The sequence below is a fragment of the Balaenoptera acutorostrata genome, chromosome 6 (assembly GCF_949987535.1).
Source record: "Balaenoptera acutorostrata chromosome 6, mBalAcu1.1, whole genome shotgun sequence".
In the NCBI taxonomy this organism is placed as follows: domain Eukaryota; kingdom Metazoa; phylum Chordata; class Mammalia; order Artiodactyla; family Balaenopteridae; genus Balaenoptera; species Balaenoptera acutorostrata.
Window position 1 is genome coordinate 36,222,847 of NC_080069.1, and position 19,878 is coordinate 36,242,724.

At 41.3% G+C, this 19,878-nt stretch overlaps 1 protein-coding gene across 9 annotated transcripts in view; it reads left to right on the top strand.

Moving 5' to 3' along the window:
• CDC14B (cell division cycle 14B) overlaps nt 1-13,867 on the top strand; it is a 101,713-nt gene extending 87,846 nt beyond the window's left edge. For 3 of the 9 annotated variants that reach the window (XM_057549041.1, XM_007176983.2, XM_057549043.1), the window contains exons 13-14: nt 5,156-5,272; nt 9,829-10,185. In XM_057549041.1, the coding sequence (XP_057405024.1) occupies nt 5,156-5,272; nt 9,829-9,961 (250 nt within the window). In that variant the 3' untranslated portion in view covers nt 9,962-10,185. The other 6 variants (XM_057549044.1, XM_057549046.1, XM_007176985.2 and 3 more) reach the window with 3 other exon arrangements.
• The last annotated feature ends 6,011 nt before the right edge of the window (nt 13,868-19,878 follow it).

Sequence of the window (19,878 nt, forward strand, 5' to 3'; positions counted from 1 at the left end):
TTCAAATGGCTAGAAAAGATTTTAAAAACTAGCAGATGCCATTCTTTTCAAAATTAAGGAAAAGCTGCTTAACATGAACCTATATATGACATTTTAAAAAAATCTTATTAATACAAGCTTATTACATAGGCACATATACTATGTTTCTGATACGGATTATCCCTTCAGGTGTTTTGTTCCTTTACTTCTCTTATTGAGCCTAGATTTCACACATTTGGACTCAGGGCCATCACACACTGCATAGATTTATTCTTCTCAAACTATTCCGAGTGGCAATTTCAAGCAGGTGGAGTCATTGCTACTAATGTTTAGGCATTTCATGGTTGTATTATTTTTTGCAGGGTAAGTTTAAAAAATGGTCTCTATCAGGCTCTTTTCTTTTTAATATTCTATGTAAGACATAATGTTTTTTGTTATTACTGACATTTGCCATTGTATTTCTAGCCCAAAGCAGAGTATTCACTTTAGCCTACCCTGATTAATTTGGAATTTACAGAAACAAAAGCTTTCAACAATAACAATAATGTAAACAGATATAATCCTTATAATTATCCTTTGAGGTGACTACTCATGGGCACTGTTGTTGACATTCACCTCTATTGGCTGATGATGTAGCATCGCCTGATAGGTTGTTTCCTGGCATGCCGGGAGAGCTTCCTTATAACAGCACTTCACATGCTCCTTCAGACCTTTTAGACAGTGGGAAAGGCATCTCTGCAGGTTGCAGGGCCTCAGGCCCATCATTTTGCAGGCTCTTTTTGTATCAGTGGTGGACAACCAGTGTAAATAGTGCATGGTTGAGCTGATGGATTCTCTTCTTGGAATGAACATTTATTTTCAAAGTACTTTGTGACTTGATAGGTGAGAGACCTGGCTTTTCAATTTTTTGCTTTGCCTCAAGTTGCAGATATCTTTGTATCCAAAATCGGAAAATATTGGGCCTCAAAAGATACTGCAGAGAAGAAAACGTACTCTAGTATGGGCAAGAGATAGAAGGTAGGACTGAGAGTTCTATCAGGAAAAGATGGAAAGGAGAAATGACATTTGCTGAATGTTGTCCTGCAGAGCCATGTGATTGGCCTAGTGTGCAAGGTGGGGGGTAGTGAGTTCCCACATCCCTGTGGCAGAGTGAATACTTCACACGTTTGCTAGCTTAACCCACCTTAGGGTGTTAACTTGTAGGATATCTCAGGTAATATCTAAGTGTAGTTGCTGTGTTTCCTTCCCACTTTATTGATGCATAACCTACAGATGTAATAACTGCTCTGTTTTTAATGCAAATAACTGGTGACCTGAATCTTTACTGATGAGATTAATGCATTTCAAATTTCTGTCATGCACTCATTTTCAAAACTGCACATAAATTATTAGCTATTAATAGTATATTACTACCCAAAGCAATCTACAGATTCAATGCAATCCCTATCAAACTACCACTGGCATTTTTCACAGAACTAGAACAAAAAATTTCACAATTTGTATGGAAACACAAAAGACCCCGAATAGCCAAAGCAATCTTGAGAACGAAAAATGGAGCTGGAGGAATCAGGCTCCCTGACTTCAGACTATATTACAAAGCTACAGTAATCAAGACAGTTTGGTACTGGCACAAAAACAGAAACATAGATCAATGGAACAGGATAGAAAGCCCAGAGATAAACTCACGCACATATGGTCACCTTATCTTTGATAAAGGAGGCAAGCATATACAGTGGAGAAAAGACAGCCTCTTCAATAAGTGGTGCTGGGAAAACTGTACAGATACATGTAAAAGTATGAAATTAGAACACTCCCTGACACCATACACAAAAATAAACTCAAAATAGATTAAAGACCTAAGTGTAAGGCCAGACACTATCAAACTCTTAGAGGAAAACATAGGCAGAACACTCTATGACATAAATCACAGCAAGATCCTTTTTGACCCACCTCCTAGAGAAATGGAAATAAAAACACAAACAAATGGGACCTAATGAAACGTAAAAGCTTTTGCACAGCAAAGGAAACCATAAACAAGACCAAAAGACAACTCTCAGAATGGGAGAAAATATTTGCAAATGAAGCAACTAACAAAGGATTAATCTCTAAGATTGACAGGCAGCTCATGCAGCTCAATAACAAAAAAACAAACAACCCAATCCAAAAATGGGCAGAAGACCTAAATAGACGTTTCTCCAAAGAAGATATACAGATTGCCAACAGACACCTGAAAGAATGCTCAACATCATTAATCATTAGAGAAATGCAAATCAAAACTACAATGAGATATCATCTCACATGGGTCAGAATGGCCATCATCAAAAAATCTAGAAACAATAAATGCTGGAGAGGGTGTGGAGAAAAGGGAACCCTGTTGCACTGTTGGTGGGAATGTAAATTGATACAGCCACTATGGAGAACAGTATGGAGGTTCCTTAAAAAACTACAAATAGAACTACCATACGACCCAGCAATCCCACTACTGGGCATATACCCTGAGAAAACCATAATTCAAAAAGAGTCATGTACCAAAATGTTCATTGCAGCTCTATTTACAATAGCCAGGACATGGAAGCAACCTAAGTGTCCATCATCGGATGAATGGATAAAGAATATGTGGCACATATATACAATGGAATATTACTCAGCCATAAAAAGAAATGAAATGGAGGTATTTGTAGTGAGGTGGATGGAGTTAGAGTCTGTCATACAGAGTGAAGTAAGTCAGAAAGAGAAAAACAAATACAGTATGCTAACACATATATATGGAATCTAAGGGAAAAAAAACAAAGGTCATGAAGAACCTAGTGGCAAGACAGGAATAAAGACACAGACCTACTAGAGAATGGACTTGAGGCTATGGGGAGGGGGAGGGGTAAGATGTGACAGGGTGAGAGAGTGGCATGGACATATATACACTACCAAACGTAAAATAGATAGCTAGTGGGAAGCAGCCGCATAGCACAGGGAGATCAGCTCGGTGCTTTGTGACCACTTAGAGGGGTGGGATAGGGAGGGTGGGAGGGAGGGAGATGCAAGAGGGAAGAGATATGGGAACATATGTATATGTATAACTGATTCACTTTGTTATAAAGCAGAAACTAACACAACATTGTAAAGTAATTATACTCCAATAAAGATGTTTAAAAAAAAATAGTATATTACTTCACATGAATTGTTTACACTAATTTTATAGAGAAATAAGTACTTTTAAAAGGATGTTTCCTATCAGCCTAAAATATGATTTAGCAGTAATTTCTTGTTTTGAATAGTGTTTAAACATAATAGCTAACTTAAGAAATCAGGAGGTAAATTTCCTAAGCAGGCAATGTATTGGCTCTTGTTTTTTTCCTCATATTAATTATTTTACAGTGTGATAGTTGATACTTTTGACCGTAAGTGGCCTCAAATTATTTGAAAAGTAGATGTTGTATTTCAAAAAAAAAGCCAACAGGAGTCTCATTTTCTCCATTTGTAAAAAATGGAGATAAAACTCATGAACCTCACTGAGTGGGTGAGAGGCCTTGGGACAGTAGTGGCAGCATCAAGCCCTGGGCCTGGGCCTTAGAAATAGCAATGGAAGCACTGCAGTTTGTTTTTTTAATGAAAAATTCTAGATTCACATTCTTAACAGAGACAACTAAATATTTCCTCTTCACTTTATAAAATCAGAAAGAATTTAAAAATAAATCCTTGTTTTCAAGGATAGAATTTATATGCCAGGGCAGTTGGTACCCTCTTAGATAATATAATTATGTCTGCATATACATTTTCTGTTTTGTTAAAACAGTCAACATTTAGGATGATAAAACTTTATCAGAAATCCTGAATCAAGCATTGGCTCATTTACCCAGGATCAGTTTCCCTCAGTGAGATTGAAGGCCTGATTCATAAGGCTTTCAGAAATGGTTCTTGGATAAAGAGAAACAGCTAGGCTAGGAGTTCCCCTCCCTCAGCCTTCTACTCCTCTCCCCCAAATGGCTCGAAAACCACTGACCTCCAGACTTCTGCTCTGGTGCAGTACAACCCATTGTTTTTTTAGTGATGAGAAGTTAGTATTTTACTAAATGTTGAATATCCTATGGTTTGAGTAATATTAAGATTATAAGAATTTACTACATTTTAAGGACCTGGCTTTGGTTATTAACTAATGTGGTGTTAACACAGGCATAGGAGGTAGGACTGACTGCTAGTTCGTTGTAATGGTTTCTTTTTACGCATGAGCTGGGTTCTCATAAGTTGTTGTAGGCTATCTCACCTTTATGTTTGGATATGAGAGTAGAAAGCTTTTTAAAGTATTTTCTCTCAAAGATAAATAAAAGTTGAGTATATGTAAATGTGTATGTATGCAGTTCAGTGTTTTAGTCATTATCTCTTGAAGAAAAGAATTGCTTGTAAAATTTTTTGGTGTTTTCTGCTGTTGTCCCTCTGACAATTCAGTGAGGAATTTTAAAACACCCTCTACTTTTGAACAGGTATTCTGTGTGGGCTTTATCTGAGGGTGTTCTTTCTGATTCATGAATTTGCCTCCTGGGCAGTCTACTCCCATAGGTCTCAGTTCCTTGAGATGTCTAGAGTTTAATTAAATCAAGTTTCACAAAATTTAAACAGCTTCACTTTAATGGCACTGGGTGACTTTGTAAGTGGTTGTAAGCCAGCCCAAAAAATTCTGTTTGAACATACTTATAAAATTTGAAATGTTATAAAAAATTACTGTTGATTTGATGTCTATTGCTTGTACTTCCAGCTCTGAAGAGTGAATACTGTATATATATTTATATTCATAGTCTTTAGAATTTGGGGCTTTTAAATGATTTCTTGTTTTCATGACTAGAATTCTGAGAATTTATTTTTACTTTGGGGCACAAAAATTTGTCTTACTGATTGATTTCTTTGGTGTGGGAATTGCTTGACATGCCAGGTCATTTCATTTTCCAAAAGCAAAGTTCTTTGGTTATCTTTGTGTAAACCTTCATAGGGAAATGAGATGCTTTATTTCAAAAGACCTTGATGTAAAAGTGTGTTTCAAATTTTTTTTTTGGCAAATGTGTTTATGGAAAATCCTTTCCATTCTCAAGAAAATAATTTGCACTAAAGTGCAAAAGTGCCTTCCTCTGTCAAGTATTTGCACATTGCTTCAGTGAATATAATGTTATCTTTTTTCAACTGTTTTCAGAGTAATTCTTCAGTCCAGTGTTCAGAGCTGTAAAACATCTGAACCTAACATTTCTGGCAGTGCAGGCATTACTAAAAGAACCACCAGATCTGCTTCAAGAAAAAGCAGTTTTAAAAGGTGAGAAAAGAATCCTACTCTTCTGAAATGTTCTAAGCATTGGTTTTCCAGTTTAATCTTCTGGAGGTAGAAATGAAGACAGGAGAAAGCAGAGTCCCTGTGGCAGGAAATTAATCAAAAATGTTTGACTTGTTCATCATCTAAGACAATCTGGACCATTTTAATTTGGGGTTTTGTTTTGTTTTTTTTACAGAGGTGATTCTCAACACTGGAAATGTGGTCTCTGGGTCATAATATGGGAAAGTTGAGAATGCTGTACTTCTAAGTTCTTAAATTAAGAACTTCCAAAGCTCTCTGTCAGGACTTGGAGGAAATCTTTCTGTCTGTGTATCAGATCCAGCATAATTGTTGGAGAATTAGTTGCAAATAAGTGTGATGGTGGAAAAATGAGAACTCTCTTGAGTTTGGGATCCTTCTTTACCTAGTGACTATCCTCTTGTCCACAGTCTATATATACCCAAGGGCGCTAGCTTTTTCACTTTCTGGCCCAGCATCTTTCACTTCCTTCATTAATAGAGGCTTTCACAAAAAAATGGACATGTTCTGTGACCAAATCCATTACTCACCATTGTTTTTGGTTGTTTATCATGAACTGAGACATTTCATTTTTAACATATTCCAAAAACAGATCCCCTTTTAGGGGAGAGCAGATTGCCCACTCCCCATCATCTCAGGAGGGATAGGCAGGCAGGCACCTTTTTAGTGTTTGTGTATCTTTGCCTTGAGCTGGCAACCCATGTGGTCCTGAGCATGACAGTACCGTGCTCAGGGCACAGTGTTGTCTTATAAACACCACAAGCAACCTGAAGGTAATCTGAACCAGACTTTAAAACGTCCTTCACAGTTTTCCTTGCTTCTTTTTGACTTCCCTGCCCTCAGATCTTTGAGGCTTTGGGCCTGCGTTGACCTTCAGTGCTAAGGTAGTCTCCGGTGCAGTCCCACGGCAGCCTGTGTCGTGGGGGACTCACTGACAATCTAGAGGGCTCTGTGTATTTTGCTTTTGTAAGGAATTGTTCCATTCTGCCACTCTCCTTCTTTGCTGATTCTTTTGTACAGTTTTACTACAATCATCTTTTACTTGCCTGAGAACATGATAGTGCCTCAATACAAGTATTTGAGAATTGGGCACTGACTCATGATTTTAGGGTTTAAAACTTTTTATTAGAAAGGTATCAAATATTCATACTCTTTTTACTCTAATTCACTGAGAAGAATATTAGAGAAATACTGACAAAAAGTCAGATTTAGATACATTATAACATAATATCAGAATGTTATTTATAGTAGTAAGAAATAGGAAATGATTGATGAATTCTGCCAAATGAATCGAGAGTCACGTTTTCAAAGGAAAGTTAATGACCTGGGTTAATTGCTCATGGAGCAATAAGTGAAAAGGGCTACACATAAAAATTATGAAGTATTGCTCTAATTTTGTAAATGTAAAATATACTTTATATATATATGTGTAAAAGAGTATAGATGTGTAAATATTTATAAGCTTAAATATTTATAGATGAGGACATTTCTATTGGGTTGGCCAAAAAGTTCGTTCGGGTTTTTCTGTAACATCTTACCCAAAAACCCAAAAGAACTTTTTGGCCAACCCAATATATATGTAGAGAAGTAAGATAAAGGAAAAATATGCCATAACACTAACAGTTCTTCTGGTTGGTAGGACATTTGGGGATTTTTTTTCTTTTTTTTATCATTTTCTTTTTTTCTAACTTTTCTACAATAAATGAGGGGAAATGCGAGGTTTTTTAACTTTGACACTTTTATGTAAATTAAATTATTAAAAATTCAAATAAAGGGCCTGCTGTTGATGATAATTAGACATGTTTTGAATGGACATATTCTTTTCAGACTTCTATCACATCCGAGTGTGTTTTGCACATTTAATTCTGCTTTTCTGGATGGCGCTCTGCAGGTTTCAGAGGAGTTGGCTAGAGTCCTGGAGCCGGGACTGCACTTGCCCGGTCACACCCCGTTCCTCTTAGGGTGTGGCCCTATGGCAGTTTTTCCATCTAGGTCTTGTCTAGTGATCTAAGCTTGTGCTTCTCAGCAGAGGTGGTTCCTGATTGCAGTGAGCATCTGCCTGAGGTCCCTGGACTTGTTGCTTTGAGGGCTCTAAAGTAGAGTTCAGACTGAATAGCTTGACCAAATATTGAAATGGCCCAAAGAAAGCAGTTTTCAGGCATTCGGGATAGTGCTGAAAACTAAAAAGACTTCTTCTAAATTCTGAAATGGACTTTCAGAGATTTGGAGGGGCAAAGAAGTAAAACAACGAGAGTTAATTGGGTTTCACAGTGCTTTTAACCACACCCTCCATGCCGGGTCTCCTTTACCTCTTTCTGGGCTTTGGCCTGTATTGACATCACCTTAACTGTGATCACATACAGCTCACAAGAGAAAGGCAAATATGTTATGCACAGGTCCCATTTCCTGCTTCTAGGAAATAATGGGACTCAGCACCCAAGGTGTAGCCTGAAGTTTTTGTCCTATGGGATAGTATTCGTTTTTGGTTGGAGGGTAGTGAGAGAATTAACACAATTGTACATAATCTGATTCAGGACAAAACAATATGAACTAAGACTGTTGAGTAATTTTAAAGTATTGAATAGAAATCTTTTCTTTGAACAGCAATACACACACACACACGCACACACAAAATAGTACACCATTTTTACACCATTTCCATGTACATTCATAAACACTTGCCAGGAGCCAGGGTTGCCAGTCTGCTGTCATTCCCATTTGTGAGGCCTTCTCTCTTGCAGGTTGATGTTGTTTGCACGTCATCATCATCATCTCTATTATGCCACAGAACTTGACCTTTCATTTCCATGTTCTATTCTACTCTTCGAGGCTTTCCAGGATGAAGACCTCACCAAAATTCACTTTCCATTGATTTGTCTCTTTTGATTTTTGACAGTTTACTGAGAGGCTTTACATCTTTGAAGAACTTTTCCACAAACATGTTAAAAGAGCAGTTATTTGGAGACTGAAAAAATAGGAGTGTTGGCATAAAGTATTTGTTGTTGGGAAGAATTGCCACCATGTTTCTCTCATGGCAGGTGATTGATTATTCTCCCATGTATCCATTGAACATTAGCCACATCTAAGCTTAAATTGTGGGTGACAAGCTCTGCTCTGGCGCAGCTGTGGCAGTTCAGGCACGGAAACACTGGAGTGTCTGGTGGCGGATGGGGTGCTGAGAGGGGTCTGTGTAGCACCGTCCTCATCCCCTTCCTTAAGTGCAGAGAAGTAAATTAATGGGCTTCTACACCTCCCACTTCCTGTTAGAGCTAGAAACCCATTTTAATGTTTCTGTTTTAATCATTAATCCACTGAAGAACCAGCTAAATAGAATTGGCCCATTTTTCAGTGTTGTTGTATCAACTCTGAAGAGCTCCCTGAGAATGAGTCTCGAACATTTCATCATCGAGCCTCCGATTGAGAACCTGTAGCCACCTCATTTGATGTCATTCAATTCGGTTCATGTCTTTACACTGCTCACCCATTGAGTGCATGTTTCTGTAAGCTTATGCTGTTTCTTTGGGGCAGTCTTTTGTTTCTTTTTTTAAAAAATTATAACTTCATTTGTTTCCTAAGAAAACTGTCATGTGTAAGTGCCTTTTTTATTCCAAGTTGCATCATTGGGAACCATCACTTTCTGCTCCACCTGCCAAACCAAACCAATGTTCATTGCTTTGGGGTATTTTGTACCTAATTATTCATAGTTTGGAGGAAGATAAATGCTCAGGCTCTTTCTTCAGCCTCTGAAACCATGAGTCTCTTCACAAGCCCTTCAGTTGGCGTAACTACATTTAGGACTTTGGCTTTTTAAGTCTTCTCATTTGTGACGTTTGCCATCATCATACCTGTCACTGCTTCTTGTTCCTTAGAGTCTCAGATCTCAGTGTCTGTTCCATCACCTCCGGGCTTTAATTCTTTGTCATTGCCATTATGTTTAAAAACTATATCACTGTAGAAGCCCCAGAATGTTGTACCTAAATACTCTTTTATGCTGGTTACCTCTGTTCTTTTAAAATATTAATCTCCCTTTGAAATTTCAGATATTTTCCCTCTTGGCTCCACCAACTAACCTGGACCTTTATACTCAGTACTCTATTGGGGGCTCGGAAAACTAAATGTTTGATTCAGCTGAGCTGCTCTGATAGAGCACCATTATCATCATCCAAGTGAGGCTCACCTCCAGATTGGAATTGGTTTCTCTCTTTTCTTTTGCTTTAGTTGTTCTCTGAAAGTTGCTATTTAGTTGAAAGTTAAAGTGATCAGTTGGGGAAGGAAAGAAAGGAGGTAGGGTGAAGATCAATGTAGGTCAATTATTCACGAACAGAAAAGGGTCGGCGGCTGTCCCCTTGCAGCTGTGCAGCGGTGCGGAGCAAGGTGGGAGCAGATGCGGGGTGCCTGCTGCGCTCTGCTAAACTGGAAACTGCTTGCTGTGCCCCAGCTTTTTCTGTGACCGACTTCTGGCTTTGGAAATAATCAAGTAACACTTCTTTATCTTTTCGTTCTTTCCACTTTTCCCACAGCCTGATTCCTCAGAGGGAAAGAAGGAAAAGGAATGCTTTGCAACAAATGCCCTTAATGGCATTATGGTACTCTCATTGCTCGGCTGCTTTTGCCCTCCCTTCTTTTTTTATTGTTTTTTTTATTGTTTTTTAATTTTTTGCAGAACTGAACCTTTTTCTGCTCTGCCTCTTCTCTCCTGTTTGTCTTTACTTTACGGTTGATATTGTACTGTCTTTTTTCCAAAGTATCTGTCATTAAAGAATTATACAAAGTGTACACTTTTCAGCATGTCAATATTTTTATTATGTTGCCTTCCTTGTCTTTGATAACTACATATGGGACACTTAAAAGCCTTCATGGTAAAATCCTTTCTTTTTTCCCCTGTAGTCCCTCCATTTCAAGGACTAAAACAGTCTTGCGTTAAGTAAAAACCTGTGACCAGAACTGAAGGAAGACTCTAGGAACAGAAAACTACAACAGGACTTTAGCACGATTTATTTGGAAACAAAACAGAATTGCAAAAGCCTTAGCTGCTTTCCACCTAAGAAGTTCATTCAATGAAGAAAATGTCCACTGGAACTTAAATAACTACATGAGTTTGGGTACAAGTGAATGACTTGAAGAGGGCCCAACTCTCCTTCTATAGAAATGTCTTTAACAAAAAAGCTGTTGTAAATTAGTCTCAGGTGTAAATATCAAAGCCCTCTGTTATCAGGAGAGCTGACTAGTCTGTGTGGTGCACGTGTGTCCCTGTGATGGCAATCATTTTAGCTGCTGGCCTTCAGAAGAATTGAGGGTCTGATGGAGGTTTTTTACTTATTTATTTGCTGTTCACCCTGTGTCAAAATTTATAAAGATAAAACAAGCATTACTGAAATGGTACTTTCTGTAATTTGATACTATTTGGTTTAATCATCTTCACTTTAGTATTTGTAATACTGTTGTAATGTTAACTCTGTTAAGTACCCAAGCTGCTTGTCTTCCACCAAAGAGTGCTTTATTAACAAGAATCTGTGAAAACCACATTTAAAGACTGTTGCATGTTGCGGTACTTTGGTAACCTAAAGCTTTCAAGAGAATGTTAATAGTAGCTTTAGAAGACTCAGGAGGAGAAACTGGCTTCAGAGTTGGAAGATGGTTGTAAGTCATTCCTTTGTCATTTCGAGACTGAAGAATACCAAGGCTGCCCACTATTTGGTTGCCCAGTCATACAAATTAAAATCATATTTCCTTCCATGCAGGAAAAAACCCCACACTGTTGGTGTTTCCCCTGGAAACAGTGATCCCAAATAATGGTGACTTTTTAAAAAAGTTACTTTGTTGGGGTCTTTCTCTGTAGTATTGTGGATTTTTTTTGTTACGTGCATGACCTAAGGCCATTCACACACCCTTTGGTTTCAGTGACAGTTATTCATATCTGGATTTCAGTTGTTTGTAAATAAGAAACTCACTGTTGCCTTTGGTTAGGGAATACAACTAATAACTCTTTGCAGAGTGCCTTCTCCCCTCAACCCCACAGAAACACAGCAGAGTCTGTAATGTAAAACAATCACAAAATAGAATTTATTTGCTGCTAAAAAAAAAAAAAATGGGACCCAAAAGAAAAAAATATTTGTAATCATCTTGGTTACTTCCATAAGAAGTGGATGGTTTAGTTACTGTTAACCAGTGTTTGCCTGTCCTAGTTTGGAGAATGGGGAGATGATACAATATTAAAAGGCGAAATGCCTTCACGTTATAAGATGAATGAATCAGGTCAGTAGGCAATTCCATTTTTAAAAAGCTGCCTTTTTAATACAAATATGAAGAATAAGGAATGGTTGGAATAAACAGATTAAAGTCTGTTAATGCAGAAAGTAATTAGAAGACGGTGGATCTATTTTGGTATTTACTCTCTTGGAGTAAATTGTAAGGTTGCCTAGTTTTGAGGGGAGATGGAAGATGCCATTGTTTTGGCCAAACAAGCAGCTCGTCCTCATTGGGCACCATGAGGGCCATGCCAGCTTTTAAACATCAGGACTAGACCTCAGAAAAACAGTACTTTTCTATCCCTGGAAGTTCATAAATACAAAGACCTACTTACCTGAGGGAAGACAGCTCTTCATTAAGCTTTGAGTGGGAGGAGAAACCTTCTGTTTGCTGTGTTGGTCTGGGAGATGATACTGAATATTCAAGCTGTGCCCAGGCATTAAACACTGAATTCTCAGGGCAACTCTTCTTCCCTTTATACTTTTAAAGGCCATCTTCTACATAAATAATCCCGGTAGTTGTGAAAATCAAACTTCCATCTGAACCGTTCTTGCTGGTCAGAACAAGTAAATGTGCCGTCACCCTCACAGTGAATAAGCCATTTGGTGTCTCTTGGGCGTCAATGTACTTTTTGTTTTACAAATTGCCTTTTTGTGTGGCTGCTCAAGTTTCCAGCTAGAATTGCTGTCACTGTGGTTCTTTCTAAAAATCCTTGTATTTGACAGGCTCACTGAAATTAGTCATAGCAAACTAGTCATTTGTTAAAGAAGCATTCCTTGGAACACACAATTTGGGATAGTGCTTCAGATGGATTGTATAGCACAGTGTTAAATGTACTGGGGACATCTAGAATCTAGGAAGTCTCTGGATCTGATTGATGGAAAGTTCTTCCTGCTGTGAATAAAAGTAGACTCTTCCCCCGGCCCCCAACTGAAACTTTAACATACCCAAGAATCTTCTCAGATTCTCATTTTTAATTTGTTATAGAAGATCTTGTTGCTATGGAATATGAAACAGGGCATGTCAGATGGAGAGATTTCTTTAACTTCAGAGCCTTAAATAACTTTGAAAGTACACCAAGACAGTTTTCATTGGAATTAAAATTAGAAATGAATATTTTTAGGTGCCCTTGAAGCTTTCTGGGGACTCAAACCATCAAGAGTTAGGGACAGTCCAAAAGAAGGGTGTCTGCCAAACTGGGTACCTAGACATATAGACAGACTTCCATTATGTAATGCTACAGAAAAACTAGAAATCCCTCTAACCTGTCAGTGAAGAGGGATGGATCCTGAGCAGTGCCTCACTAAAACAAGCAGCCTTACTTGTCAAGATGTAGCTGCATCTAAGCTGCCCGCCGCTCTTCTAGTCTCCAGAATTTTTCTGTTGTGAACTCGATCCTCTTAGCCTGTCCCCCACCCACTTCCTTCCCTGCCCTCCTCCGCCTCTCACAGGGGTGATTTCTACCTCTTGGGCCCCGACAAGACTGAAGGAGTCCCCAAGTGTTCTCATGAGGCGATGTGTCTCCCCTTGGGTGAACCGTTTGGACCATCGGGTGTTCTGGGCCGCGTCATGCCAAGAGCTCCGGGAGCCCTTCCCTTGCTTGACCAGTGGGCCTTGCGTTCCTTTGATGTTTGTCAGAAAGCGGCTGAGCTGCTTCTCTTCATACAGTTTTTAAAGTGATTATTGCATTTTGGAAAGCAGTGCTCATCACAAACAACTTTAAAAACATATTTTAATTCTTTCATAGTTCTTTCCCACCGAAACTGTCCTTGTGAGGCTAGCTGCTGCTCTTCCTTTTCTCCTAAATCTGAGTATTCTCCATGTTACTAAGTGGAAATACTACAGATGTGTTTAATTGACTGGACAGTTCACCTAATCTGTGTAGGAAATTACCTCCTTAATTGCCCAGTAGAATTAACTGTCAGCAGATGTATTCATCTGATTATATTACTGCAGTTTTATATTAATGATTTGCAGACTTTTATCTAACCTGCACTCATGTATAGATTATTAAAACTTTTAAAATGTAACTGATTAATCAGTATTGGATCAATCATTGTCTTGATTTTTTTAAATTAAAATGTATATTTCTAATCATATTTTGTAAAGCTGAGAGAACTGGTTGAATGAATGTCTATTTTCCTGAAGGTATTTTTAAGATAAAGCTTCATAATGGCATGTAAACTTTGCATATCTATATAGTTTGATACATATTGTCACATTTGTGTATTGTAACTGGTTTTATATGAAATGTTGAATAGTGGAAATTGTATAATTATAATCATGTAATTAAAAGTATTAACCAAAGAGCCTTTTGAGTTTTTTATTCACTTACCATTCTGAATCATGGTAGGCAGTGGTTAAAGTATAAAGTGGATGTAACCCTCTGTAGTATTAGTTTGCTAGGACTGCTATATACCAAAATACTGTGATCTGGGAGGCTTCAACAACAGAAATTAATTTTCTCACAGTTCTGGAGGCTGGAAATCCAAGATCAGGGTGTCAGCAGGGTTGGTTTCTTCTGATGCCTCTCTCCTTGGCCTTTTCTCTGTGCCCTGCAGTCCCTGGTGTCCCTCTGTCTGTCCTCCGTTTCTTATAATACGAGTCAGGTTGGATTAGGATCTATCCTAATGGCCTCATTTTAACTTAATTACCTCTTTAAAGGCAGTGTCCCCAGATACAGTTAGTTACATTCTGAGGTAGTGGTGGAAGGGCTCCAACTTAAGAATTTGGGGGTATACAGTTTAGTCCATAAAATCTTCCCCAGGATAAGACAGTAAGCAAGTGAGGGGCCTCCTGCTAAGAACTCATTCACACACACCCACTAGCCAGCTCAGGCATGCAAAGGTTTGACTTTTCTGGAAACTGTTAAGGATAAGACACAAGTAAGTCAGGCCCTTAGAGTCTTGTAGGTTATGTACACCTTAGCCCCTTCATTTTGCCTGCCAAGGTCAGGATTAAAGTGCTGAGTAAAGGGCAGGACCAGTGCTAGAGCACTTCACATCCCAATGTATAACCCAGGACGCCATCCGCAGTGTTAATTACCTGCCTTCCCTCTTGGTCTCTTGCAGGGCGGAATCCTAAAAGACCTAACTGCCTACACCATCATGCAGAGGTTGTGTCTAGGTTGTAGGAGTCTGTCCTGTTAAGGAGTGCTGTCCAGTTCCCCCAAGGAACTTAGCTTTGATTTGTGCTAGGATATGAGTTTTCAAAGTACAAAGCAAAGGGATCTGTCTTCTCACCCCTATCCAAACTCCTCCCGCACACCACTACTCGCAAAGAGCGATTTCCAGGCTCTGCAGCGTCTGCCTGCCCCTCTATGGTTTACCCTGAGACCCGTGCTGAATCGTGTGCCCTCCTGCTGACCCACTGGAGCTCAGTTGGCATGGGCCAAGCAACTCAAGGTACATGAGAGCTGTGAAAGGGGCAGGCTTGGCAGCAAGGCTCTGAGGCTTGCAAGGCTCTGGATGAAACCATAGGGCGTGTCTGTTTCTCATGGGAGCAGCTGTGGCTTCCAGGACTGCAGTGTGGGCAACCAGCCTCTGAGACCCCGGCCCTGTAGATTCTTGGTCTCCTTCTCTGTTGTTGACCACTGTCCAGTTTTCATTTACCACGTGGACAATTTGCTAAATCCCTCTGCTTCTGTTCCTCAAGTAAAACGGGAATAAAGAGAATTCCCACCCTAACAGTTACAAGGAGAATTAAATGAGATAATACAGCATTTGGAAAGTGCTTAAAACAGCATTTGGCACACAGCTTTCAATAAATTAATTTTTTCATACATTTAAGGTAATTTTCTCTAGATAATTAGGTAAAGACCAATTTTTTGATAGCAGATTATGGTCGCTCAGTATCCACTATTTTTGGTACCTGTAGCATAATTCCATGTAATGGTGTAAGTTTTTAAAGAGGTCAGACTGTTTTGACTTCTGAGTCTCTTGAGAGTGCTTTGTTCAAGGCAGAGCAGGGGCATAGTTAAGTAGAAAAGACCCGTTCATGAGGCCGCATGAGTTTATTTAAACAGCAAGTTGATAATGGAAAGAGCAATCAGCAATGTGCATTCTAAAATGAGCTCTGCCACTTATTCTGTGACCTTGGGGATCCTTTATCTGCCTCTTGGCCCTCCCTTTGTTCATCCGTAAAATTGGACTAGTAAATGCGTAGGGTTTGGATTAAAAGAGACCAAAGTACACGATGGTGGCATAGTATGGGGCCCAGTGCCAGCGTGGAGCATAACATCCACCACTGCTTGCTTTTCCTCTGCCCGTGGGTCTTAAGTGCAGCTGTGGGTGCATTGGAAAGCCGTGTAGTGGGAGGAATTCTCCACAAATGTGATTTTTACCTTCTCTGCAATATGCCATGACTTCAATAATCATTCTCTCCCCATTGTTGCCCATGTAGGTAGTTTCCAACCTTTTACCTTTATACCACTGCTTGAATATTCTCATATGTAAGTTCTTCCTGGGTGGTGCTGCTTATTTTCTTGGGATAAATTCTTTAAAAAGGCATTTCTAGGTCAGGGATATGCAAAATTTTAAAGGTTTCGATGTACAGTGCATCAAAAAGGAGCTTGGTATAATTGTTTGGAACACGGATTCTGGACCCAGACTGGGTGTAAACCTTTGCTCTGCTGCTTGTTAGCTGTGTGATTTGGGCCAGAGTGACAATATCTAATATGGTTGTATGAGTATTAAATGATTTGATATTTGTTAATTACTTAGAACAAGCACCTGGTACATACTAAGAGCTATATATATTATGTTTAATTTAAAAATTAAAATATTGCCTTAATGCTCTTCAAAAGGACTGTGATACATACAGTTCTCTGTACACCCTCCGTCCCCCATCAGCAGCTGTTGTGACACTGCTGAGCTGGTTAATTAACGGGAGGACACTGGCCCTAGTGCCATGGGTCATGGTCACCATCACTCACTGCTATATATAGTCCTATCTTTTAGCTGCCCCATTATTAAGATTTGGGGCATTTTGTCTTCTAAGTGGTTGGCATAATATGCCCCTATGTTATATATAGTCTCACCATTTTCTCAGCTTATTGGAGGAGCACATGGACTCTGGGAAACCCTTTCAGGTTCCTCTCCAGATAACCCCAGCTCCCTCAGTGGGGAAGCTGGCCCAGTCCATGTGGAATGGAGATCCTTCTGCGCTGCCCCTGAAGCATGTCTGGTCTCCTTGCCTTGTCTCTAACTGTGTCTCATTTCTTTGCTAGCAAGTCTGCATGGCTTTGACATGCTTCTGGATGACGGGTGCTCTATCCACACTGAGGTGCCCAGGTAAGGAGGCCTCCTGCGGGTCGGGAGCCTGGCCTTGGCCCCTCTGATTCTTACAATGGCCAAATATCATAGGTTAAGTGAGGAGAGGCTTTGGGTGGGAATGGAAAGAGTCGGGGAGGTAGTGAGGTTTGTGCGTCGTTTTACTTGGAGAAAGACAGTGGTTTCTCTTCATCGTGGGTTTGCTTCCCTATGTAAAGCAAGATGATTTTTCAGGCAGACAGTTCTTCCTTGTGTAGGACTCCACAGAGAATGCAGCCAGTCTGGCGTTCCTTGCAAACCTACCCCCCACCAACCTACTAAATGCCAGTCATGTCCCAGCTGTTGAGTAATCCAACTTCCCCTACCCACCACCACCACCATAGTTTCAGCCACCTTCGGGAGGCAGTGCTGCCTCCAGCTGGGAACTGCTGATTAGGTTCACAGTTTTACTTGTGATGTCACAGAAACAGTAGCAGATGCTCTTGGGAGGTGAATATTGTTCTCCTTCCTTGTTCTGTTCTGGCCCAAGCCCCAGCTGGCAGAGGAAGGGGTCGGAGAAAAGGTTTCATTTATATAGGAGGCAGCAGAGGCTAATCCTGGGTATAAGGCTCATGAGTATTCATGAGACTGGGGGACCCTGAGATTTTAGGCGGGGCCTTCCTGCCTGGCCCTGGCTTATCAATGTAGCAGCCATGAGGAGGTTGCCCATCCTGTTGTCTCCATCCCTGTGAGGGTTCTGTTGTGACAGCTGGACAACACACGGAGTACCATAGGCAGACCAGTGATTGGCATGTCCTTAAGTGGCAGTTGAGTGTTCACTCAACATTGGCAGGACAGGAGTGAGGGCAGGGAGCATGATGGCTGGTGGCCACCCTAGCTCACTCCTGCTGTTCAGAGCCGTTCTCTCTGGCCAGCCCCAGATTTGCCTTGCGGTTAACCAGGGAGTTTAGAGGATGAACCTTGGGGTCTTTTCTCCAGCCAGCATATTAAACTAGTCCTTGCCATATCCAGTAACCCCCTAAGACAGGTTCTGGTGTTGTAAGTACAACTCCGTCTGTCTCCCACCTTTTCCAGCGATGGTTGGATGTCCTGGGCTGTAACCTTTCTAGACCGACTTTTAATCTGGCTCGGGATCCGCGGGGACTAGATCTCCAGAGGTTTCTCCTGGACACCACAGCGCTCACCATCAGAGATTTTCTCAAGGTGCTTAAACTGCTTAAACCTGTTTCCTCAGGCCCCTGCCTCAGCTTCACAGCAAAGGAGTTTTTGCCTCGTTCTTCCACTGGGTATGGAGATTTCAGCCCAAAGCCAGAGCTGGGACTTCCTGTAGGTGACCTGGGGGGGATGACTGGGTCGGGGACATGACCAGGCTGGCACCCTCTGTGGTAGTGGTGCAACCCCAAGTCCAAGTCGACAGCATTCCCCTTGACCTTTCTTACATTAGAGGTCCTTGTGACTATCTGATGGGAGTTGGTCCCTCTTGCCCCCGCAAAAGCAAAATTTTGAAGACTTCATAGACAGGCCCTCCATGGCATCACAGCATCCAGAGGTGCTGTTCACACAGGTGCAGTGTGAAGGGTGCCCCCTAGAGGTGTGCCATGAAGGAGCCTATTCACCAGTCATCCCAAGGCACCCTTCTGGGCCTTCAGATCCTCGGTGAAAACCCCTGAAGGATGTCTTTCCACCCTGGTCACAGGACCCTGGGTTGCCACTTCCTTCGCTGGGCCACCTGGGCTCTGCCTTTCTCCTGCTTCCTTTCTACCCACCGTCCTTTCCCTCTTATTGAACACTTCTCTGGCGTCCCCACTCACTTCCACTCTCACTTTCCCTCACCACCAGAACATGTAGGTTCTGATCATTTTGCATTGCCAAGAATGTAGGACTCACCTCACGTACTTTAAGTTTTCCTCCCTGTTGCTCTAATGCTGCTCCTATCTGAGCGGGTGGGTGAAGTGCAGACCAGAGCCACCAGCACAGTTATGCGGGTGGTTCATCAAGGTGAGTGAGGTCCCCTGGGGCTGGGCAGTGCACACCTCTCTGGAGGTATCCTCGATGCCTCTGGCAGGGTGGCTGTTCTCAAGAAAATAGTTTTCCTATTTTCTGAGAACATTTGAGAACTCTCAGAGCCCCCTGAGGGACTTACTTATGTGTAAGTTGATGCCACTCCATTCTCATGACAGGCGTTTCTCAACTTATAAATGACTGTGCTCCCAAGTCAGTCTTCTGAAATGGGGCCACATTTTGCAAAGAAACAAGGCAGCTGGTGCTCTCCCCACACTATGGGGCCAATTTTGCCCGTGGTAAAGCTCTGATGGGTTAGAGAACCTTTGTGGTTTGGTTGGGGAAAGTCCTATTGCCTTGGAGTCATGGGAAACCTATGGCCAAGGAAAAGGCTTTCCCAGAGCAGCAGGAGATGGGCAGAGGCCGCCTGGGCCAGCGGAGGCCCCTGGAGTGCTTCGGACCTCAGGCTCCATGAGGCCCCTGGGAGAGCCAAGCTTCTGCTCCTGTCTCCACCAGCGCCTTGCCGGCAGCCTTGAACCTAGTCTCGTGGCCTCTCAAGTCTTGGCATCTCCACCTGTGCAGGAGACCTAATAAAGCTTTCTAAGAGCACTTCAAATGTTTTCAGGAGAACGTGTCACAGTGTGGCATTGCCCTGAGCACCACCTCACCACAGGGAGTGGCTAAGCACGGCAGCACACAGCCCCATGTGGTCCTTCGGGCCCCCACAGAAGTACATGTGTCCTCTGGCCTTTCCCTGTCTCTCTCTTAGCAGCTTTGCCAGAGGGACTAATCAATTAACTGGAAATTTCAGAAGTGTGTAGAAAGAACACAGCTTGGGGACCGAATCTTCTTTCTGCTTCATCTTCTCACCCCATCCCTGCCCAAATACTAGCTAGGGAGCAAGGAAGACGGATGTCCCTTCCTGTTCCCTGACTGAAAAGCGATGAGACAATTACAAGACAGCACACAGCAGTTACTCAGGAAATGCTTGTTTCCTCCAGTTACCCAGGTTCTGCCAAAAGGGTGGAGGGGGATCCTTCAGACTTAAAG